The sequence below is a fragment of the Pterocles gutturalis genome, unplaced genomic scaffold, assembly GCF_000699245.1.
Source record: "Pterocles gutturalis isolate BGI_N339 unplaced genomic scaffold, ASM69924v1 scaffold9580, whole genome shotgun sequence".
In the NCBI taxonomy this organism is placed as follows: Eukaryota; Metazoa; Chordata; class Aves; order Pterocliformes; family Pteroclidae; genus Pterocles; species Pterocles gutturalis.
The window spans coordinates 32847-58871 of NW_010138335.1; the positions used below are offsets into that span (position 1 = coordinate 32847).

The 26025-nt window shown below is 40.2% G+C and overlaps 1 protein-coding gene across 1 annotated transcript in view; it reads right to left on the reverse strand.

Annotated features, from left to right (window-relative positions):
• MCF2L (MCF.2 cell line derived transforming sequence-like) overlaps window positions 1-26025 on the reverse strand; it is a 64418-nt gene that overhangs the window by 30150 nt on the left and 8243 nt on the right. The window contains exon 3 of the mRNA XM_010082968.1: window positions 7765-7855. Within this exon, the coding sequence (XP_010081270.1) occupies window positions 7765-7855 (91 nt within the window). The remainder of the gene's footprint in view (window positions 1-7764; window positions 7856-26025) is intronic.

Consider the following 26025-nt stretch of genomic DNA (forward strand, 5'->3'; position numbering starts at 1 on the left):
TAGCGTGCTACTGCAGCAACCAGGGCAAATCAGATCCTGGGCTGCATCCGCAGGGGCATTACTAGGAGAGACAGAGACACAATTGTAGATAATGTCATCAAGACTCCCTTTCCCCATGAAAGGTTGGGCCAGGTGACCTTTGGAGGTCCCTCCCAACCAGAGCCATTATTCTGCAATTCTATGATACTGAGGCTATTACTGAAGCAAAAAGTAGGAGCTAAATGCAATGCAATAGAAAATTTTTCTAAACTGTGTACTAGCTCCTATGAAATACAGAGTTTAATTGTAGGACCAGATTAAGTAGGGTGTCTCACTAGTGTTCAATTCAAATAAAACAGACAGAAAATATATGTTACAATTATTCTCCATCTCAGTGTCTACCCAAAACGATGCTGTTGAAGCTACTACAGTCTTGTACCCCTTAAACTAACTCCCATTCAAGGCTCACCAGAACTTTCCCCTCTCTCTCAACAAAGGCTCAAATTCTAGATTACAATAACTTTGCTACAATACTGTTCTTGTCTCCACTAGTCTTTCCCCTATGTTTGCCGTTCAGTTTTGTTCTTTCAAAAAAATCTAACTAAAAAAATGATGCCTCCTCTGCTCGCTGTGGCTAGGAGTCAAATCTGACAACTGATCTTTGTGAAACAACAACAAGAAAAGGAAGGATCGCTACAGTAAACAATGTTGGACCTGCGTCAGCTATTCCAGTTTATTGGAGCTTATATCAGCACTGCCCAAAAATTACTATTTTCCTAACTTTTTTTTTTTTTTTCTAAAGCCCTGGTGACTTGCAGAGACCATGCAAAGATATGACGCAAGAGACACTCCTTAGATGTGTGTGAACTTCATCAGTCAACATCACCCTGAACATGAGAGAACAACAAGAAAATCTCCATTCCAGTTCAGCAGCATATTTGTTTGAAACCATTGTATGCTAAGCAGACAGAGCAAACAATGACTTCTCAATAATGCTGTGCCAAATGTTAAGCACAAAAATAAATATTCACAAATGTTTAGTAATGCCATAAAATAAAGTGCCTCTAAGGACAGTTTTAGTGAAGTCAATAAACATCACTGAGACTTGAAGAAAGGTTTGTGTGTTTGAAAACTTCTTTTTTCCAAAAGCATCTTTCTTTATTAGATTAATTAATACTAACTGATCCCCCTACATCTTGTCTCAAAGATTGCACTTCAACTCATTTAATGCCTATGCAGAATAGACCAGGAGTCAGGGTTTTGTTATCCTCTATGAAAATTAGGGTAACCCCTATTCTATTCTAGCCCAACCAATATATTTCTTCATCTCACTTGCATCAGCACTGGCACTTGTTTGGTACTTCACAACACTTGTGGGATTAGTCTTCTATCTGCTTATCTCCTTCACGTCCCCATCCAGTCAGGCCAAGTGCTGATTCCAAAGATACAAAAAAAAAAAGATGTAGACACGCATGTAGTTATCAGCTTTGAAATAAATCTGACCAACCTAGGAATTTTTATACAGCATAACCCCTAAATCAAAGCTTTCCAATACACTGAGATCTTTGCTGCCCTATGCGTACCCCAAACCTGGAACATGGGAAGAACCTTTGCTGACTGGACAAAACAGGAGCTATCTTAAATCCTCTGTGAAATCAGTTAATAAATACTCAGGAGCAGGTTGACCTGCCTGCTTTCAGGCCTCTGCTCCTCAGGGATGGGGAGCTTTCCACTGCATGCTCCAGGCTTCTGGAAAGGGGGAATCTTAGAGAGACTGAATCCAAATGGGTTTTGGACAAAACGCAAAATTATCCATTTTCTTCACAGAATATTAATGACAGGAGGGCTATCTGTAGCACCAGTACCCACCCTGACATTAAGCAGTGGGTAACAGGGGGAGGTTAAGGAGAGGCAAGCCATCTCATGAATGAAGATGACACAATGCTGAATGGCTGGTAAGGACCCACAAGAGCTGAGCAGGAAACAACCCCTGCCTGATGCTGGGTAAGGGGTGGTGGCAGCTTATTTGCAGGAAAGGAAGGACAGTGTTTCCCCAAAGACAAGTACTGACATTCTTCCAATCTTTGGTTTCCACTGTGTAATGTGGTCTTGCTCTGTTAGTACCAAGAGGCAGCTATTTAAGCCACTCAACAATTCCACCTGCACCAATCAGGCAGGACAGCAATCCCACGTGCTCTCGCCTGACAGAAATTGTAAGCAGCACATACATGCTATAGGCTATTGTGCAGAAGGTGTTTTCAAAGGAGGAATAAGTCTCATTAAATTGCATACTTTACAACAGTCACAATATTCATTGAGACAGGATGCAGATGCTCCCTGGAAGGGGCAGTGCAGGAGCAGTTACTACAGCTTTCAGCAGTGAAGCTTTTGGAAAAGAAAACCAACACTTTTGAGTTTTCATATCTCAGGATTCTTCCTAGGGCTTATTTAGTATACAAAGGAATCACGTAGATAGGTATGTATCCCTTTTAGACAGAGATGCACTTAAAATAAAGTTGCAGCCTGGTGTTCAATCCCACAGAGCAATTCACTCGGCTGCCCCGGTGCTCAGAAGTCTTTTATACTCCTATACAGCAAAGGAAAGCTGTTCTGATAAACAGTGAACCTACAGCCCCTTTTTCTTCCACTTCCCAAGTAAACAGCCAGCTTTCAGAAATATCTGAACCATGTGAGCCATCAAAGAGCTCATGCTTGACTGAGTTTTAGTAGTTCTGTCTTAAAATACTTGGAACAACACTATTTTTCATTTTATGAAGAGCTTCAATACGCCCACATTACCAAACTCTGTGGTGGTGTTTTCCCTTGATACCTCTGTATATAAAGGAGCTAATAAGTACTTTTTTTTTTGGCAAGACTATTTATTCCTGGCTAGAATGAAGTCTCTTACACAGGCTTCTTGTCAAGAAAGAATCTTGAATTAAATCAATTCATAAAAGAGCAGTTTGAAATCTAGTTTTAAAAACATTGAACTGTTTTGCATTAGATCTGTGTTTAATGCTTGTCATGTTATGATCCTGTTTGCAGAGTTTAAGTGATTCACTTCTCTCTTTTTACATATTAAGAAAAATATGTAATAAAAAGAAAAAAAAATGTCTGACTATACCAGGATAACTGCAAAAGTGCCTGCACACGTAATATTTACAAAACATTCAAAGCAACAAGACAAAACTGTACAGCATCTCAAAATAACCTCTTTAGTTTATCATTACTGGAATCATTCATAACAATAGCTACAAAATAAACGCAAATACTGTTTTAGCTCCATCATACTGTCAAGTTTTTGGTACTGTTTTGAACCCAAGCAAAAATGAGAAACATGACTAGGGGCTGAAAGAAGAGCAGTTTTTTCAAACGTAACACACACAAATTGCCATTACAGTTTCCAGGACATGATGCAAAAAGTCAGCTAGAAACTGGGCTAGCGGGAAATACCTACCCATAACATAAAATAGTGCCTTTCATGGAACATTGCTTACTAATCTTACTAATTACTGATCTTTTCTCCATCAACAACACCTTAAGAAAATCAATGTCTCTCTAAAAAACAAGACCAAAAAACTCCAAGTTGGATTACTGTAATACACTGTTTCTCACCTTGGATGTAAAACCAATGATAAGACTCCAAATGGCAGAAAAATGGGACTGCCTGGCTCCTGCAAGGTTTAGGCTGGTATTACCATTTGAGTTGCACCATTGGCTTTTGGCCTCCTCCTGCCAGCTAAAGGTCTTGGCCCTAATCTTCAAAGCAATTAATGGGCTAAGCCTCTGTTACAGTGAAGACTGCATTTCCATTTATGAAGAACTAAGAAAAACAGTGCTCTGGACAATGCAGTCCAAAACAAAAGCCATGAAACATGCATTCAATGCATCCTTAGTCAAAGGTGGCAAATCACAAAGCAAACTTCTCTAGGAGGCTGGATAAAACCCAACTTTTCTTACATTTAGAAAGGGTTGCAAAGTTTTGTAACTGGATAAAACTTTCTCACTACCTCCTGAATGACCGCCATACTAGCTGCCCTTGAAGAACAGTTGCCCACACTGATGGATGGCTATGGTGGAACTTTTAACAAATGTTGAGTGCAGTTTTTTGTCTAAAAGGCTCAGTTCACACTTCAACCTTTCCTTCAGGATGAAGGAAGAAAATGATAATAGAACAAGAGAGACAAAGGCAATGTAATGACATAGGCTTAATTTTTTTAAGAAAACACACTGGAACTATGAACAAAGCAGTGTGAAACCCCAGAACACATTTATTAGTAATGTGCCTTGCTCCTACAACTGTGGACTGAATACTCCGCATACTGTGTGTAACTGAAAACAGGACATTACGACACAAATTTAGAAGAATCTCAGCAGCTGACCAGGCAAAAAACTTAACAATTTTTGTATCTTCAAACAAAATGTAATAAGAGTGAACAATTTGCAATGGTTAACTTTGATATTTTTCTTGTAATACCTTTCAGTCTTCTACAGCCTCTCTAGGAACATGACAATTTACTGCCAAGACTTCACACTTAACAACATAAAGCTTGGCTTTTGGTGTCTTTACCAGAACTCCCCTTCTCAATCTGGCTATCCCGGTAAGCCAGACTCTTCCCAGAGACTCAACAGTAGGGATGAACTCTGTTCAACTTACAGCCATCTAAAAGCTAAGCTTTCTATATAGTCAGTAGTATCTCTAGGTCATCTGTCCCACCTGTCTCAGATAGGATGAGCCACACTCCAAACACGTGCCATTCTTGACTGCATTAGGCTAATAACTTCAGTTTAGCTAAATCAGGGGAAAAAAAAAATAATCTTGTTCACAGTGTCTCTTAAGTCACAGTGCAGTCTTGCACTGGCTAAGGACAACCTCCTGGGCTGCCTGCCCATTGCAACGTTGTCAAGTAGAGTATAACAATAGCAAAGCCTGCGTGCCTGGGCACATGCTTGCTGCAATCTCTCTATCACATCCCAGGAAAAGAGGAGCCATTTTTCAGCCCAGTGCCTCTGGCTTTCGTTTCAGTTCTGCTGTCACTGCATGTGCTTCAGCAGTAGTCATCCGAGGTGAATGATGCAGCCACTGCCCTCCCACTACGCCTGCAAAAATAGGTTTACCTCATCTTCGCAGCCTTGACTCTCTACAGCAACCCTAAAGTACCAGCATGAAATAAAGCTTCAGCTCCTCATGACTCATTTTCTGTCCCAGGAAATAAAATGATCCCTAACAACAAAGAAGGTAAAAGGAAGCCTAAAAATTTTTCATAATATAGAAAGATTTTCCACATTAAATTCAGCCTGAAACAAAAATTATTTCTTCATTAGTTTTGTTTCAAAACATACTTCTAACACTTACTAGTACAAAGCAAACATTTGTGTCTGAAGAGTCTTGGAAACAACATAAAATAATAATTATTTAAAAAAATAATGTTAGTATGAGTTTCTGGTTACCAGCTACTCAGTGCTTACAAGTATATTTCCTACAGTTGTCAGGATATTAGTGATGGGCAGATGTTCATCCAGGATATTCCTGTTGGGCACTGCTCCAGCCAGACCACCCTGCACTGGTATCTCTGATTTCACAAGTCGAAAGTGTCAACCCCCTTGGAGTGAATTGAGAAAAAGCGGGAAAGATGGCTGGGAAGACACCGCAGGACTTAGTACAAATGAGCCAACAGCCAAAACTGTCTTCTCAGATAATGTGAGACTCATATCCTCACACACAGCAATAAGCTTTAGCAATCAACTGCTAGAGATACCAGGCTTTCAGATCGAGGTTTCAATCTAGACAGTTCAAATGACGCTCAGATGCTTGATCACCATCAAAAGACAACTCTGACGGTTAAGAAAACCAAAGAAGTAGAAGTTAAGCCTCTAGTTACTCTTGAGTCATTTAAAAAAATCTTTGTCCATCAGCAGGACCCAGAGAAATCCTCGTGACTGTATCATGTACACTTGGCTTCGGTTTTTTTAAGTAACGGACAGCAGAAACCTATTTAGAGTTCACTTACAGCAAATATTGGAGTAAACAAATGGTGGAGAGAGTAAGCAAGGATTTGTCACTAAATCTTTTTTTTTTAAATGGGAAGGTAAAATTTTCAGGTGTTCAAGGATGACATGACTATTGCAGAGGCCCAAGAGAAGTACTGCCACATGCATCTACAGACACAATATAAAGGCAATGCTGAGCCAGTTCAGTGAAAGAAACATATGAAAAAAAAAAAAAAAAGATCATGACTCTAACAGATTAGACCTCAGAGAGAAAGCATGCTTTCTCTTTTAAAAAAATCTCACAAAAGAATGAAAAAAGAAGAAAAAAGAAAAATAACCCCCTGTCAACAGCACTGCAACACACAGAGTTCGCTGCACTTAACACCCTACTCCAGGCAAGCCCTTAAGCACCAAAACTATCACTACCATGATGGATCCCATATCATGGGGAATAGATATTTGGATTCTGTATATTGTGCTTCTAAGCAAAATAACACACACTGAAGGAACGCTACCACAAACATTAATATTATGGCTATAAGCAACCCATCTGTACTTGCTCCCTGTCACCCCAATTACATTACGTAAAAGGACATCATAAGTGGAATACTTATCTGTCTTTGAACAGAAACTACGGCATTGAATTTTGAAAGAGATTAAAAACTCCGGAGACACAGTCCTTTTTCTTTAATCACCCCAAATTGTGCTGCTCTCAGTTTCCACTACTGGAATCTTTTCAATGCTGCATCTCAAAATTTCGAAGTGAGCTGCAAAAGCAAGTTGTGCCAATATTTCTGTATATTTTTAATATGTTAACGTTCCTAAACATACTTATTGTGGAAAAAGTTGTATGGTGGGACTATTATATTATATATTAATTCACAAAAAGTCATACAGTAGGAGTGATACGTTACCTTTAAATAAATACCTTTCAATTTACAATAAACAGTTCTGTGGTCAAAATGGGGCTAATCAAAAATGACTTATACTGTTTTGATTTGGCTTCTATTTTACAGAGCTTAAAATTTTCAGCCATGAAAAATTAAAGAAAAGATGTTTACAGCTCTCTTTTTCAGCACTTACGTGGAAAGATTATCAACACTAACAATTCGAGCAAGGATAACAAGAAAGAAAAACCTAAAAAGTAAACAGGCAGTATGGCAAACACATGATAAACATGAATCTGTCTTTTCCTACTTGTGAAAAAAAAAGCCTTTAATAAGCTTAGTTTTATTTAAAAAATATTAATTAAAAAGGAGACTGAAAATAACCACATGTGCTGTTGATTGACCATAGCACATATGTAAGATTTTCTTGCTTACAAGAAACCTTTGTTTCAATTTGAACTCCACAAGATGAGCTTTTACATCTGGATTCCTTTCACAAGTGGTAAACTAAATCATGATCCTAATCCTCAACTCTTCCTAAAAAGAAAGCTCACCTGAATAGTGAAAGGTGGACCCAGAGCTCTATGAGTATTAGACTCTCTGCGTATTCCTGTGCCGGTATTAGTTCCCACTTGGGAGAGCTGCATGCTGCACATGTTTCCATGCACACACACACACACGCTCTCCAAGTTCCTTCTCAGGCTGATGTCCTGAGCTGCAAACTGCATCAAAAACATATCATAGACACATGATGCTTGGTCCTAGTCAGCTGGGATACAAAAGCACCACTAGATATTTTTGTGTCATATACCAGCCAACATTTTGTTCAAGAAATAAAGTAATTGCTGCTTTTCTACTCACAAGAGGAGAAAATCTTTCTAAGAAGTTAATTTAAAACAGTACTCACTGCTATTCGCAGTATGGAAGCTTTCACAGAGGTCCATTTGTCCTGTCTGCGATCTATGACAAGAATAAATCCAATTCCAGCATCTCGTAAACTAAGTTTGGAGGAAGAAAGAAGAAAAGAAGAAAAAGTTTAGTTAAAAATACAAATGAAACTTCTCTGGTTCTCTCACTCAAAAAAGCAGTTAACAACTAGTTAAAAAAAAGTAGCTTAACCTTTTTGTATGGAATCTTCTTCATCTAAATAACTTGACTATCCTATGCATCATTGGAAAGATGCAGCAGTCCCAAATATGTTGCACAGAGCTCCAAACCATATTAAAATAATTAATTATTCTTTTTTATGAAAGGCAGTTTTTACATTTCTTGTACAGAGATTATTTCAGGGGAGAATAAAATGTTTTGAATCTCCATTGTTGTAGCACTGATATAATCCCTTCTTCATCCTGTTTTCAGTATAATTTCAGGATCAAAACAATGTCATTTTCCTTTTGCATCTTCTTTTTAACCTTCTGTTTGAATTGTCTTCCTCGTCACTGATATTTAAAACTCCTTAAAAACGCAGGTCTTGCAGATCTTTCCACAATATTGCTCAGCACATCTGAAATTCTCATATGCCTCCAGGTTGCAAACTTGTTCCCAGGTGCATTTTTACATCCACTGAAACAAAAAAATCCCTACAGCATTTAAACACTCCAAGTCAGAGATGAGAAAAATTAGATCAGATGTGCTTCTCTGGAATGGAAACAGCTGTGAGAGAGATCCCGCTCAAATCCTTGCATACCGATGACCTTTCTTTTTCTCCTGTGCTCAGCTGCATGTGCTACCGAGTCCCAGCCAAGGGATCTGCTCCTGTTTTGTAATTCCCTATCTAAGCCAATTGTGCAATGCCAGCAGCAGCCCTTGCCAGCCAATCGCAATCAAAATGGAAACAACAGGCAAATACAAGGCAGACGGCCTCGGATTTGTTATTTTTCTTGGTTATTTGGTCATTATTAATGTAGGGGCTGTATTTTAAGTTCAGATAGTAATTTATTGCAAGGTCTATTATCTGTACAGTGTGACATTAAGAAATACTGTGCGTTGTTTTGTTTTCATCATACTGTAAAGACAACATAAAAATCAACACAACAGAATGTTAGGATCCCTTATTCAAGATTGCTGAATCATATGAAAACACCAGCTTTGCTTTATAAGATTATATTGACAGCATAATAATGAGAGGATGTTGAGGAGGATGAAGAACACGCAGACGTGTCATCTTAAGCTATTCTTCAAAATTACAAGTTTATATGACTCACAGTCTATCCCCTCTCTTTTACAAACTAATATCTCTCCAATTTACGGACTAAATACTTAGGAGGAAACATGAATAATCATAAAAAATGCAAAGGAACACTTCCTTTCTTTCAAAAGAAGTTAAGCAATCATTTTAACATAGGAAAAAATTGGAAACGACCCCTCACTGCCCACATTCAGAGCATGTTGCTTAAGTCTTGCCTCTGGGTTAGGATAACACTGATAAACAACATCTGAGCACTTGGCTTGGAAGCCTGGATAACCTTTGCAGACAAACAGGGCTTTATATTAGCAATATGTTTCCCACTACAGTAAATTTCCAAGATTTAGTAAAGCTTCCCCTCTCTCTTCTCTTTCTTTATTTGAAGGACAAGAAGAGGAGAGAGATTGATCTTAGCATCTCACTCTTCCCCATTTGAAGTTCCCACCATTTTATCCTATAGTCACTGAGCAAAATAAAATGCTAATAGCAGACATGTTCTACAATAATCAGTTGGCAAAACAAACTCCTTGGGTCACACAGCTCAATGTGGACAAATGGAGTCAAAAAGCTGCTACAGCTGTCCCCACAACAGTTTGTGAGGGTTTTAAAGAGTTTCAAGACTCTTAAAGAGCTATTTCCCCTACTCAGTAGAAGTCCCTGGGTGTCCTGAAATTTCTATGCTTCCACTGAGGAAGTAGGCAATCTCAGATCCCACAGAGTACCTAAATGCAACATCTCTATCATATTCCAAGAAACTATTGACATTTCTGCATAACAGAATAGAACTAAAGCCTCTGACAGAGCATCAATCGGATGTCTCTGCAGGAGCAAAGGGAAAGACAGGCTCAACTGGAATCCCAGAGAAGATCTAGATGGCAGCTCCACACAGTTAATCACCTGCCTCAACACCTGGCAATCCGCAGAGCTTAATAGCATTCTCCCAGAAAAAGTGACATGGCTTACTTAAGTGGAACAGCTGACAAAGGAAAGCACATCTCTAACATAGCCCAAAAGATGTCTTTAACCAGCCTTCTTCTTCCCCTGGATCAAATATGCTGCATGGTTGCATGATTCAGAATGTGAGCCCCCTCCAGGCTCAGACATAAACTGCAGGATTCCCCACTGCTGCCTAGAAGAGACTCAGTGGCAAAGCCTTGAGCACCTGACTTCAAACCATTGACACTCTGTTAACACAGATTACTTAAAAAAAAAAAAAAAAACACCCCACCAAAAACACAACTGCTCTGTTCCCAACTGATCACAGCAGGAAAAATATTGGTTATCTTGACAACAGTGTCATGTTGCAAAGGGCTGGCTATCAAGTCTGGGATCAAGCTTCAGAAAGTTGTAGGCAGGAAGCAACAAACCAAACTAAGACATTGTGTACAACAAAGTTGAGAACATTAGGAGGACAACAAAGTCATGCATTCAAGAGAAGTAGATATTGGAAACAGGTCTGTTCGCCAGTGCACCCTTGCCCTACTGACCTCTCTTGGCTGCCACACACACCTGCATACACAGTTACAAGTTAGTTTGCAGGACCCCCCTTCTCTTTTAGCACATAGGATGAATGGTGGTCTGGTAACAAGCAGGTATTTAATTTTTCTTTGGCTCCTGATTTAACTGTGAGTGCCAGCTGTCCCTCTTTCCCCCAGCCATATTTATTACATTATATCCAACTACCAATTTCCTCATTCTGCCCTCCCACCCCCATCCTTGGGAGTATTTTTGGCTTCTGCTCTGTGTCTCAGCAGAAGCGTGCTTTGATGGACACAGCCCATGCTGTTCGTCAAAATTTACCCCCTGCCTTGCTCCAGTTGTGTTGTACTCATCAACTTAGCCCAGGTCTTCTCACGCCTCAGTATCACTCTCCAACAAATTTGTCACCACTACCTGCGTTTGCCTTTATCATTCATGGCTTCAACCATTCTCATCCCTTGCTGCCTTGTCCCAAGAACAGACGAAAAACTCTTGTCACTTTTTATTTTTTTTAAATTTTATACTGTCAGGAGAAATGACCAAATCAGTTTTCACTCCACCCCTTCCTGATACCACAGACCCATCATCCTCCCAGCCTGGGTCTCCCTTACCTTCTGTCCCACTCAATCTTTCAGTATCTCCCCTTGGGTGGACACTTCCCTTGGCTGTGGTCCTGCCGGTTGAGTCAGGCAGCTTGCCTACACTGCCTGCCGGTCAACAGGCGGCACTTGCATCCCACAAGACAGTCTTCCTGCTCCCAGCCCTGGTAGAGGGCCAGGCTCTAGGGCAGCTCATTCTGCAACTCAGAAGAAGCCCCTGCTCAGCCCCAGGATGAAGCGGGACACTTTAGACAACAAACTCAAGTAGCTACTGAGCATCTGTGACCTGGCATTGAGGCAGCCGATTCTCAAGCTATTTCCTTGACACAAAGGCCATCATCCTTCTACGTGTCAAGGCTGAGTCCTTGACTAAAGGATGGAGACACTTGAGCTTCTCAAAAAAAGGCTGTTTCAATGCTTGAAAAGCACAGTGGATTTATTCCCTGGCTTTTTGGGAACAACTGGAACAACTCAGCTGTTTTGGACAAACTTCAAACCAACAACTCAGGTGAGACCTCACGAACGGAAAGAAAATTTGGCAAAGTTGTAAGCAACTGGAAACTAACCCTTACAGTGAGAAACAGCACACAACCTTAGCAGAAGCACCTGCCTGTTAAGGCTTCTTGACATTTCCCTTACAACCTCTGTTTTATTTAATGCGTTAACTTGCATCCGGTGTACTTTCTGAAACATAATTTATATAAGCTTGTAATTCAAATTTAGTATTTCCTTCCTTTGTTTCCCTCCTAACACACACAAAAAAAATACATCATGAGACAAGCTCTGTTCTTATGTTTATTCACCAGCACAAAGAACAGAACATTTTTAGAAAGGCAGAGAAACCATCCCTGCTCTGCAGGAAATATGTCCAGCAAACTCACAAAGGCCAGATCAGAAAGGTAGAAAGCAGGGGAAGGGGAGCAGGGGCCACAGAGATAATGGGAAAAAAACTGCAGCAGAGGGTAGACTTTCTGCTCAGTCCTCTCCCTCCATCTTGGGGAGCTAGTGTAACACCATTTGGAAGTGGCCAGAGTGTGAGGTTGAAGTACCTGCCCACCAAGCACTGACTTCTCCGCATAGAGAGTAGAACAGGAACTGAATTTTCCACTTAGTGACTCCTGCGCTTCAGATTATGGGGACATCTCCCACTTTGTCTTGTTTGCAAGACTTATGAGCTCATGCACCTGGGGGAAAGGGTGGGAAAGCTTACAGTACATAGGACTGCAGAACGAAACTTCCCTCTGGGGCATGTGGAAGCAATTACATAGTCATCATCCGAAAGATCGTTGCATTTCTGCAGGGTAGGGGTGGTGACAACGGCTACACAAATAAGTTCCTATTGCTTCTGCGCTGCTGTATGAAAACTGCTTGCATACATTGCTCTCTACTAGAAAAAAAAACAAACCAAATCTTCAGGTTCATCGCACTGACTTCATAATATCAAGCTTTTGGATGTTTGAAATTCTAGGCAGCATTTTAGGTTAAATAATTACAGTTTAATAAAAGTGAATTTCAGTCTTAAAGCCTTGCTATTTACACATTTGGCTTATATTATACTCAGGATTGTTCCCTACCTTGACTACCTCTGCCTGTACGTACGAACTGACCAGAAATTCTTGCTTTCTCTGTCTGAACAGCTATTTTGATAGTAGGATGTCAGTAATATTCAGTGAGGAATTACTGCACTGAGCAGAGCACCAAGGCAATGCAATGTCTGCAGCAATCTGCACTATAACCAATTGAAGCTGTCTTTAGATCCCTAGTTCTGTCTCCCTTACTCACCCCTCTGTAACCTATCCTGACCTTTAGTGTGCATCACTGATAAGCACACACTGCTTGAAGAGATGCAGGGTCTCAGGCTGCTCACAAATCCTGATCTTTTTTGTCATGCAACATAGAGGCCTGCATAGGAAGGACTGTGAAATTGTCTCACGACCCATCGTTGGTTATACTATGTACCACAAAAGGACAAACACAGAAGACAGGGTGACATATCACAGGAAAGGTATTGCCCATCCTGTCCATACAGTAGTTATGTTTATGCTTGGACATGTCACAAGGGTTGTTGTGTAGACCAGCTCTTAAATAAATAAATAAGAATTATTGAACGTAGTGCAGAAAAAAAATACAAATTCGAGCTCAAACAGGTTCAGCATATAAAAGGAGACAGTCCAGTAGGCTGAGCACAGGGTTAATGAATACTTTTAACACCAACTGGTCCCATCATGCCCCCAATGATAAAAATGCATCCAGCAGCTATTGCTCTTTGAAGTCAGAAGTCATCCTATATTCAGTCATCAGCAATCCATCTAGGGTAATCGAGAACAGCATTCTCTGTTACTTAGCTTAGAAACAGGCTATTGGAAACCAGACACTAACTAGCGAGGTTATTGTTTCCCAAGAGAAACTTTGCATCCTACATTTTCAGAGGCATTTCAACTTATTGAACCTGAGCCACTTCAAACACCATTTCTCCATCTCTCCTGCCACTGCTAAGAATGACTTCTTGGGGGGTGAGGGGGCAACAAGAACTCTTCCTGAATCATAAGTGTTTCACACATTAAAAAAAATGAATCCACTAATGCCTTGGCAATGAATAAAAACAAAGAGGAGCCATCTCCTTAGTGGCCTTCATACTTTCTAGAAGACAGACAGATAATATGGTGAAGAACATGACTAATGGTATTAACAAGATATAAATCTCCAGTACAGGAACTACGAAATAAAATAATTCAGCTGAGGCCTATGCTGACATTTCATGTTACCAGTTTTATGCTGGCTTCCCAGCAAGGAAAAGGGCAGGAACAATTCACCTGGAAAAGCCTTGCCCCTCCTCTCCCATCCTTGTGCCCCTTATGTAGGACAACCAAGACTTCTGCTTGATCACTAGGTAAGTCCTAGAAGATGCAGTTATTCCTAAAAGCAGAAGAATTTAATGGTTTATGAAATTGACAAAGAAAAAAAAGTTAAAATTCTGCTGTAACAATAAACAAAATCTCATACCCAGGCACTAAACTGTAATTAGACCTACAGCAGTTTCATCTTACAATTCTTGAGTGCTCATTATCATAAAGACTACTTTGTTTCAAAATTGGCCAATTTATCCACTTAATTCCAAAACAAATCCACCACATGGGTCTTGTAAAAAAAGAAACAAAAACCCCCTATATTTGACACATTCCCCTCATTTTAAAAGATGTTCTATTTATTAATTGAAAAACATTTTTGTATTTGATTAGTCTTTGAGTATTTTCATCTTATGACAGATTCTTTCTCAATATCTGAAGTGAGACTAGGATTAAGGTCTTCTTAATGTTGGAAACCACAGTCTCTAAGAAGAAGAAAGTATTCTTGTGCTTTATGAGTAAATGATGGAAATAAGAGGATGCATCACACTCCACAGAGCTCCAATTTGAAAGCTTCAGGTATCGCAGGCTTTTATAGCCTGTAATACCCAGGCTCACTGTAGAAGGTGCCCGATTAAATCAATTTAGAGATAGCAGGAACTGAAAAAGAACTATAAGCCAAACATTATTTGAGCTCTACATCGAACAATGAACTTTCTAGCTTCAATTGCTAAGCAAGCCTGCAGGTTTTAGCACAGAATATAAGTTGAAAGCTGCTTTGTAATGCTGCTGCTATTTCACATCTTACTTATGTGTTCTCTAGAAATCTGCACTTAAATTAGCATTTAGAAACATTCAATTGAGGAATAGTCTGGAAAATAAAAACTTATAATCCTTTATAATACCGATGTTACAAATTCCAAATTTGCAATGTAAATATACAAATCATAAAATGATTACACACCTAAGACAAGTTAGAAGTGTTCTGGAAGCTGGACAGTAACACCTTCCCACTAACTACACTTGTTCTAAATTAGCAAACTTTAAAATTATATTTTTCTTTTTTTTTTGTGACAGAAAATTTGAGGTTTGCATTGGTATTGAGATATCAGTGGCAAAGAAACAATCTGCCAAGAAGGTAAATAGAATGAAAACATATTCCCAAAAGATAGCTGTATATACAGTCATATACAGATCATGGCATAATCCTGTCATAACACTTCACTGGTTACACAGAAAATACTAGTTTGGTGCCAAATCCTGCCACAGTTGTGTATGTGGTTATGACTAACTGAGGTCAAAGAACACTGCACTTATCTAAGAATAGAATTGTTCCTAACAAGGGTAACATTTAAGAGCACAACATTTACGAACACCCAGATAAAGCTCTTTGGCTACCTAGCAGGCTCCTCGAGCCCCTGAAGCAAACTGGCATGACATTTCGGCTCTGATTCAAACTGTGGGCCTGACAAGTCAGTTCAGATACCCACAAGAATCACTTTCAGCTGAAGTGTGTAACCAGTCTATCAGATATCAGTTCTTATCTCAGCAACATTTATGAGAAAAAACAGAAATTATGAGCACGGTCTATTTCTGGCACATGGCACTGCATACGTGACAAAAAGGGTGAATGGAATGATTAACAACTTATGTACAATTTCAGACAGAATTAGTAGTATAGTTTTGTTTTTCATTTTTGTAACCTACATCTCTCCAGCTGAAAACACTGAAGAAGTCAGCTAGTGCAGGAAGCGCAGTTGGGAGAACACGTCCATTGCTTTTAATCTCCTTGGAAAACCATCCATAGAGGTCAGACCCAAGGAAGAGGCTCACCTCCAGCTTTCTGAGGTGCTGAATTTAAAGCCAGTGCTTGGTGGTGTGGAAGTCGCTGCACTATACGTCTCTCTCCATTATCCAAATCTCTGGAATCAGGGATGAAACTTGCCATCTAGTCCCTACTGTGTTTAACCAGTGAGTGCCTCTACTATGCTTCAACAAAAGGCTATAGATCTAGGAGGATTTGCTATATTTGATTATTGGGCCCTCTGATAAGACATCTCAATGAACTTTTAACTGTGGAAGGAAAAACCTACCCAACGCAAACTATGTCTGACCACTGTTCATTAAGAAATATAGGACAGAGAAGGAATTCTAGCAAAAGAAATTTAAAACGAGATAGTCAGAAGTGCTGCTATACAAGTGCAACCTCTAGTGGTCTGTCCAAAATCACTGAATGCCAAGTAAAAATCATTATATATAAAACGCCTGGCAGTAATGAGTGGCTGCATTTTACCCAACACAGCTGATCTTGTGACACTCCACAGCAAGAGCGTAACCTGTAAGCAGGGAGGCACCATTTCTCATTAATTCTTATGTTGAAAATCTGATTTTGAAAAGAAAAACTGCTCCCCCCAAAAAAAATCTGCAACAAAATCACTATGAATACAACAATGTGCATACTATTCTACTATCTTTGTAATTCTACACTGGAATTCTGTGAACAGATGGATTTTTAAATGCACATTCAAACCACAGCATTCGTAACTTGTAACTTCTCTTTACTTTGGTTTTGATAGTTACTGCATTATTTTCAGAGAAACAGATGAAGCTGCACAGGAAGTGAAGAAAATCTGAGTCTTTGTGTTGGAGCTGAACTGGTTAAAGTTTAATATTACACAAGGTTCAGATAAGAAATTTGATGTGTTTCCCTCCGTCCACTATGCACCATTTTTTTCCCCCTTCCTTCTCCCCATTCCAATTAACTCCCTAAATCTTATCCAGTGTAACACTGATGAAAACCTTATCTGTTCCCTTTCCTATTATGCTTACTTTTGGTGTCAGCTGTTATTCGTCCATGCCCCTGGTATGTCTGAAAACACTCATACTGTATTTTAATTTTCTCAGGATTGGGGAGTCATCAGATACACAAAGTTGTATTGCAGGATCTCACAGCAAGTGGGCAAAGAGGAATTTAGATGAATGTTGGGTTGTGAGATGGCATATATGAAAACCATGATAAGCAAGTGCTTATAACTTGCTCACAAGGCAGAAGAGAGGAGCACAATCATACAGCCTGGAAGAGCAACATCATGAAAATGCTATTTGAAACTTTATAAGCATAGGCAAGATAATTACACATGGAGTTATATTGCATCAATGACAGGGTATCTTAAAAGCCAGATAAACAGGAGACAAAATAACAAAAGCAACTTCAAAGAGCTTTGTCTAAGGGGCTGATAATAATTCAAAACTTTGGAAGTCTCATCCAAACTTCACAATGTAGCCCAGAAAGCCACGCCTGGTTACATGTAGCCCTTTCCCTGAAAATCCTTCAGTCACTTGCAGGACTGTGACAGCAACAGCTTATTGCATCTGCCTGCAAAGCAAGAACCCACAAGGAACATGTACTATTAGAGTCTACTATCAGAGCTGTACTATCAATGAGGCAACTGACAACTCAGTGACAACCAGGAGAGCTCTCTCAAGCCTTGGTCTCAAAGGAAACCAAAGGTCTTTATCCTGCACAGCAGTAAATCCCTTCAAATTGTGCAATATGAATTCAAACGTTTACTCGAGGCCCTTCTGCCTCAAGCACAGCTTGTGTTCTTTAGCCAAATAAGCAGCACTGGTACATGCCTGATTTATTTTGAAGTGTTTACACTGATTTATATAGCATACACAGTCACATTTCTTTTTTCCCTGCCCACTCAGCTTCAGGGATAATGGACATCAGTATCTTCCTTGACTGGTCCCTATAGCTCCCCTTTATCTCCTATGCTAATCTAGGTCCCCCCAAATCAGCCTCTGTCCCACTTTCAAGCTAATTCCTCCTTAAATTAAACAAGCAAACGTGACCGATTGGAGTACAGTAATGTTGGCTATGTTCCATCATATATGCTGACATTCTTTCTGCTCCAGAAAGTTTATGCTGTTGGGGAGAAGCTGCAGGGATGTAGCCACTGTTAAAAATAAGAACTAAAGTGTCCAGGCATCATCATCTGCCTGGGCCTGGACATCTGCTTGTACCACATGCACCAGTGTCCTTTCTGTGGTACCCATCAGCCTTTTTCTATGGTAACTTCGCAAGCTTTACCCCACCAAGGAGCCCCACAGACTAAAATCAGAATGGCTTTGATGCATTTCTGCAGGTAACAGTTACAATCATTAGAAGACAAAGTTATTGCTTAACAGATCTACTTTTAGTGTTTAATTAATTAATTAAAGCAAGGTGTTTTTTTTTTTTTTTTTTTAGAAAGAGTTTTAATTTTCTAAATGGAAAAACCAGTGTAATTTCTTCAGGTCACACAGCCCTGCTTTTGGAAGGACTGTTTGAAGAAAGACAACAACTTTGAGGGCTCATTTAGACTTAACTACAGATGGCTGAAGTAGGCCACAGTTACCCTTGAGGGACAATTAAGGATAAATAGGTCAACAGAGGCAAAAGGGCTGTACATGTTGGTTAAGCTTAAGTAAATATAAGCAACAGAAAGCCTATATGATCCTCCCTTTAGAGCTATTAAATCAGATTCAATAAGAGCATTTTTACACCTATTCAGAACTATGATTTTGGGATTATACGTATTTCCAGTACACTTCAAGAACCATTAATGCCACTGCAGAAAGTACTGGCACAACCTTATCTGGAATACTGCATGTTGTGTTTTAGAAAGGTGTTAAATAGTCTGAACTTAAGACTGGACTAACAAAAGCCTCTGCATGAGGTCCAGCATTTCAGTAATTAACTTTCACAGTTTTACAGTGCTCAATTTACCTTGTCTCCTTAGCAGACTAAATTTACCACCGGACAGCATGCGTCATGCATACAGAACCTATATACTATCAAATCCTCTAAGCTCTGAAGTTCTAAGTGGGATTTAAAGACTAAAAAGTCTTTTCCTGTACAGGGCTGAGCTTTAAAACAAGTTTAAGACACACACAAGGTGGACATCAAAGCAAGTGTAAATTGTTCCAAACTCAGTAAAAATTCAGACTCTAAGTAACATGTTGAGTTTTGATCTAATCTCATCAAACTACGTACCTCACACAAAAGCTTCAAACTACCAGTTAACTTTAAGATGCAATACTCTTACTTCAAATGTAAACCTTTAACTTTCTTTCCTGCTTACAGGAACATATGGCATTTACAACTGCTTGGCAGCTGTGCTCTGAGAAAGGAAGGGCACACACAGCATAACAGATTTTGCTGGAAGTCCTGGGATGTTCTCACTGACAAATTTGAGGGGCTGCCAATGTAACAGCAGGGTTTAGGTTCCACACCTTCAGCCTGGATTGTAATCTGACAAATAGGAGAGCATGGAAATGAAGCACAGCTGACAGAAATAAACTCTGAAGCTGCAAAGCTGTTGCTCAGCATGTCAGTGTGAACTGTCAGGGAGTCTGGTTTTTGGCAGTTCTTACCCATTATGTGGTGACGTTCATCCCTGGCACTCTATAAAAAGTGGTTAACTCTTAGCTAGCGGTGGGCCGCTTGTTTATTTTGCGGATAAATGAGGAAACACATGTGGTTACCCTCCCACGCTGTCTCTTTGCAAGGTCAGCCTGGACCCTGAGGGACTTATCAGCTCAAAATAAAGCATTACCCCCAGCACGGCTGCCCCAGCTTCCAGAGCATAGTGGTGGATTTATGCCAAGGAGACTGGCCAGACCCAAGCTCTGTGAGCTCTGTGCTCTCCAGTGCCCCTCATGCTGAGGAAGTTTGTTAGCTCCAGCAACACCTGTGCTGTGCTATGGAATATTCTTCTAGTCCCTACATAAATCCACTCTGTCATGCTTTGCTGGGTCCACGCCAGCGAAGTCTCCTCAGATCTGAACCTGCTGGAAGGCTTGGAACAGACATTTCTTTTTCAGTTTTCCAGTCGGGAGCTGGTGTAGTTAACAAGGGAGGGTCTACCCAAAGCATAGCAAACCTTAACAACTGAGCTTTCAAACTGTTGGACATCGACACCTTTGGAGGTCATCTCGTTCTAATTCATTACTCACACAGGATGGGTCCCTCATTTCCAACACCAGATGGTATCACAAACAACAGGATTTCTTAGAAGGTGACATGGTGTTCAAGCATTTGTAAACCATTGGGATCTCAAAGAAGGGGATGTTCTCCTGGGCAGGAAACCAACAGGGACGGCTTTCAAAACAGGAAATTGCCGAATATGACAAGTTGACCTGAGATATGCTCAAGACCGTGCGGTAGGAAGGGCATTACAAAGAGAGGCTGTACAATGCTCTGTCTGAATACAAGTAAAAAGGGCTTGCATAGTGCATTTAATCAGCAGGGTTGGGACTCAAACTGGCCATCAAAACCTGTTCTGAATTTTCCGATCTATGCTATTTCTGTTTCTCTTGATAAGAACTTGGTATTTAAGACTCAGTTTTACACTTTTAAAATATTAATTTTCCAGTCTTTTGTGACCACAAGAATTTTAGCTTGTTTTCTTTGGTCAAAGATGAACAATAAGCAATGAAGAAAAGCATTAAAAGCCATATCCTTTTGTTCTCTTGTATAGTATATTGTTTTCTAATTAACCAGAAGCAAAACCATATGTTGAAAAATCCAATTTTTTTTTTTTTTTTAAACCACTGCAATTATCTATTAATTTCTTTTGGACCAAGTTCTCATGCTACACCCCACATTTGGTAAATTCATATTCCAAGAATGTGTACACACTTAATAAAATATGTTTAGAGTGACAGCTGTGATGGACAGAAGTATGAATAACACTTGCCTTCAGGGTACATTGCAAATCTTAAGTGTCTACTTATTAGGATAAATAGAAAGAGGAAAAAATACTTCCAAAACAGAGGAAGAAAGAAGAGAATACTGAATGCCCTGAGATGACTTAATGGTACAGTGGGCAGCTATTTCAGGAGCCTATTGCAAACCTGAACAGGTTATTCTTCCTCCACCCATTGTATATGTGGGATGTAAAAGGTACATCCCACAAGTGCCTCTCCCACTTTGCAGTAAGAAAAGTGGACACTGTATATGAAGGTTGTCAGTTTTTTGCTCAGCTAAAAGGTGAGACAACCTTGTTCTGCGTGACCTCCTTCTCCTACCCAGCTCAGCAGCAACCCCCAAAGGATTCACCCACTGAAGTAATAGGGGACATTCTTCTCTGCAGAAAGAGAATCAGACCAGCCTACACGGACGTTATAAAATGTCATCAAAGCATCTCAAACAGATGCAAGACTTAGCTCACTGTCTTCGTCTGAAACACAGTTCTAATCTAAATCTAAAGAGTTCACCTCTTACAGACACTTATTTACAGATAGGACTTTATTCAGCAACTCCATCAATAACAACTACTAATTCATGTGGATCAATACTTATATGTAAAGGATTTGTACCAATTAAACATTTTAGTTAAAATATTATACCTAGAGAGCATTGCCTTAAGTACATTACATACTGATGTGGATCCTCCTTCTTTCATCTTGGGTACTCTATGAATAAAACCAAAAACCATTTGACCTAAGTAAAATCTTTCTAAAAGAATCCTCACCTTTTAAATAAAACTTTATCTTGTACTTCAATAATAAAAAAAAATATTAGCTGCTGAAACTAAAAAAACTGTTTCAGAAGTATTACATGTATACCTTTACAACATACATCTTATTACCAAAACAGCACTTAAAAAAGGATTATCTGTAGTCTTCCACTGTCTATAGTACTCATCCCTAATCCATCATTTTTTCCTGGTAAGCAGCAATCTTTAAGTACACATGGTATACAACTGTTGTTACACACTACATCAGCCTGTACTTAATATTTTGAGATTATTGCAAACCATACATTAGACACTGTATTTTATCCAGCTGTCTACAGAACACGAATTTACCTTGCAACATTAACGACACCCACCTAAAGAAGATGGTTCAGCTCCCTGCTTCATGATATCTGGTTGCACCAAGGTTAACCGATTATCTTAAATTGAGATGAGGTATTCCCTTTCTACTGTCTCCTTTTTTAACATCCTCACATATCAGGCATTAACACATCTGAGCACATGCCACTTGCACTATTCTACTCCATGGTCATCTAAGTTGGTAACGTGCAACTTGCAATTGTTCCATTCCTAAATGTGAGGTGCCCCATGAGACATTTAACTCTTCATGATTAAAGCTCACTATAAAAAAGACAAGAGAAAGTTTACACAGAGAAAGCTTGGAAACCCAGTGTTTAGATAGCAAAGAACAAGAATGCAGTAAGAGGTGATAAGGGCATGTTTACCTGTAAAATTAGAAGGGAATATAAAGGTAGGTTAAGAGGTTTCAGTTTTTCCTCTTTCAAAGTCCTAAGCTAGTCTTATTACCAAGACTTCTTCTTTCTCTTGGGAACAAATCCTGAAAACCTGATACCACTACGATTTACTATACCAGTGAGTATTTTATTGGGTGAACTCTACTGCAGAGCGCAAAAAGGTCCTTTCTTATGAGGCTCTTAGCAGCTCCTCACTGTCATCCCATGAAATATCATTTCCCTTAACATGCAGTCAGACAAACGAGTTTTGAGTTATTGCTGCCAACCTCTTGCTGTGATCAGTTATCTCATATGGGTCCAAGTAGCACAAGTAGTTTTCTGAGGAACTGTTGTGGCTCCAGACATGTCCGTGCTCTACCGGGCTTTTCATAGAAAAGTTTATCTCCCTTCAGTCAGTCAGAACAGCTGAAATACAGCTATGTATTTCATAACCTGAATGGCACTAATCTTGAGAGCAGTCCATCCATAGAAGCTGTGGGCTGCATTTTTATCCTTCTGTAAATCTGCACTCCATACGCCTCTTTAATAAACTTACAAAATAAGTAAATGATGAACTGCCTCTGCTTCCCTCAACAGAAGTTTCCAAAGAACCCAAAACAGTTTTGGAAATTTTAGCCCTTGAAAATTAAGCTAACAGCAAAAATCCTATCTTGTCACCTTTAGCAGCACTAGAAATATCACAATTCAATGAAAATTACAATACTGCTTATCTTTTGGGTACAGGCAGTCAATAATTTATCAATAATTTATCACTAGCAAAACATATTTTATACCCTTATAACATGCATGCTGGCATCTGGCTAGTGACATTTCTGTCACTCAAAGGGACATCTTCATCCGTTTGAGATTACAGCAATTCTCAGGCACAAAAAAGTCACAGTTTATCATTTTTTTAACAGTGGCATTATTTTTACACAGTTGAAACTGAAATGTTATCACTCTAATACCTGAAATATTGTTATATTCACAATAGTTAATACCTTTCTCTTCACAGCTGGCCAGCAGGGCTATGTCCTTGGTTTACACAGAACAGTGATCTCTTTCTAAAGAATTAGAAATTAAAGAAACAAGAATATCCTACAAGAACAGCCAGACTTCAGGAATGGCCACTTCCGGTTCAATATGCATAGAGTAGTTGCTGGAGGGCAGTGAAAACAAATAGAAAAATCTCCAAAAAATCTGGTCCCAGACTTTTAATCAGTAAAAACGTGCTCCTGCCAAACTGATGCTCTGGGATACGTGCAGTGCTCTCCGCCCTGCACCAGATGCCATTTGTTTTGATCAGAATTTCTCAAATAAACCCTACTCTGTGCAGAAGTTCAATGGCCACCATGAAGCACACCACCAAGGACTTTCAAAAGGAGAAGCAGATGCAAATTTAGAACATAATTATTTGTAATAAATGATCAAGGGAGGCTTAGCACCATGCAGTTTAACCAACACAGTGATAAACAAAGAAAATGCAAAAGCTGGCTGTTATCCATTCCCTGATAAACTAGGGGTTAACAAGTACAACAAAGAAGGCACCCCACAGTACTGTGCTGCATATAACCAGTATTTCCTTACAGGGAGTAGCTCCTACAAAATAATTAAGAGGAAAGCCCTTTACAAGAACACTACTATGTCTCTTCATGCATGTACAGTAAACAAAAGCACGCACGGGCATGAAGGACGTCTGCCATGACTAGTTCCAAATGTGAATTCAGCATGGTCCATGCTGAGTTGCACTAAACGCTGTAAGCAAAAAGAACGTGAAACAGTAAGTGTTTGCTCGAGACAAACATTTAATCAGTATTGCACAGCCTGTATTTTTAAGTATTTTTAATCTGGGAGAGCCATATAGCTCTCTCTATTTGGGAAAGACATAAAGGAGATGTCTTGATTCATACAATGATTCAGATTTAAAGGGATCTCAGGAGGCTTCTAGTCAAGTCTTCTGCTCAAACCACAATCAGCTCCAAATTAGACCAGGTTGTTCAGGGCTTTGTACAGCCAGGTCTTGAATACAGCTTCTCTTGGCAGCCTGTCTTAATACTTCATTATTTTCACAGCAACAACTTTTTTCCCCTTACATCCAGGTCAGAACCTCTCTTTCCCCACTGCCCACCTCTGTGAGAAGCCCGTTGTCACCTTCACACAGCCCCTGAATTGGTGGAAATGGTGGCTGTTGGGCCCCCACAGCTTTCCTTCCCCCAGCTAAGCAAGCTCCACTCCTGTAGCCTCTCCTTGCACATCAGCTCCAGCCTCGACCATTGTGGGGGCCCCACTGGACTCACTACAGTTTGTGAATCCTATGGTAGCTCAGAGCTGGGCCCAACACTGCAGACGGGGTCTGGAGAGAGCCAGCCAGTAGATCCACTGCTGTCACCTGCTCCTGGCCATGCTCCTGCCGGTGCAGCCCTGGAGCTGTCAGCCTTCTCTGCTGACAGGGCATCTTGCTGGCTTATGTTTAGCTTGCTGCCCACCAGGACCTCCAGGTCCTTTTCACAGGAGCAGGCCAAGTTAGTTTCTAGCCTGCACTCTTGCAGGTGGTTAGTCCATTCCAATTCCAGGAGTTGGCATTCACCATTGCCGAATTTCATGAGGTTCCTGTTAGCCCATACCTCCCTCCTACCTAGGTTCCTCTGAATGGCAGTCCTTCCCTCAAGTGTACTGACTGGTCTACCAGTTTCTCACCCACAAACTTGATGAGAGTGCACTCCATCTCCTTCTCCAGATCCTTGCCAAGGATGCCAGGCAGCACAGATACGTATGATTCCCTGAGGAACTCTGTCTCCAGGTAAAGAATGAGCCATTAACCACCACTCTTAGAGCATGATGATCCAAGCAGTTTCTCACCCACCCAGCAGCCCACCAGTCAGGATGTAAAAACTCAAAGTGGATACAAGGGTGCTGGGAGAGACTGTTGAAAGTCTTGCTTAAGGCGAGGTAAAAGACATGCACAGCTTCCCCTCATTCATGCATCAAGTAATTTCATCATAGAAAAAGGCTGGTCAAGCACACTTTACTGTTGTTCAATCCCTACTGGCTATTCCCCATCCCTTTCTTCTTTCTTGTGCCCATAAATGCTTCTTAAGAGGACTCACTCCATAATATTCCCACAGAACAAAGTGAGGTTGACCAGCCTGTAGCATTCTGGGTCATTGCTCTTGCCCTTTCTGAAGATGAATACAGTATTTCTCTTTCTCCAGTCATCATAGTCCATCTCTGATCTCAAAAACCTTTCAAAGATGGTGGAAAGCAGCCTTGCTATGACATTGGCCCACCTCCTCACCACTCTCATTGTAGCTCATCTTATCACAAAAACTAGATTTGGGTCAAGATTTCTCAAGAGATTCTTGACTTTATCCTCACCTGTTGCTATTCACTCTCCTCCTTGAACCCTCTCTCTAAACACACAGGCCCCAGAGACAGTGTCAACCGAAGTGAAGAGTTGAAGTGCCTCAGCCTCATCTGTGTTGGCTGCTACTAATTTACCCAGCCCATTCACCACAGGTCCACATTTTCCTTGTTCATTCCTGTACTGCTAAAGCAATAGAAGTTTTTTTTGGGTGCCCTCAATGTCCCTTGCTCCTTGTCCCTGAGCTCCAGGTGTGCTTTGACTTTCCCAAAACTGTCCCTACATCTTTGGGCAATGTAGCCTGTCCCTGCTTTAACTGCCTCCATCGCTCTTTGTACTCCAGCTCACTCACAAGTTGCCATTCAGCCAGGTCAGTCTCCCGTTAATGTCTATGAATTTTCCAGGACACACCATTCTTGCGCTTGCAGGATGCTGTCCTTA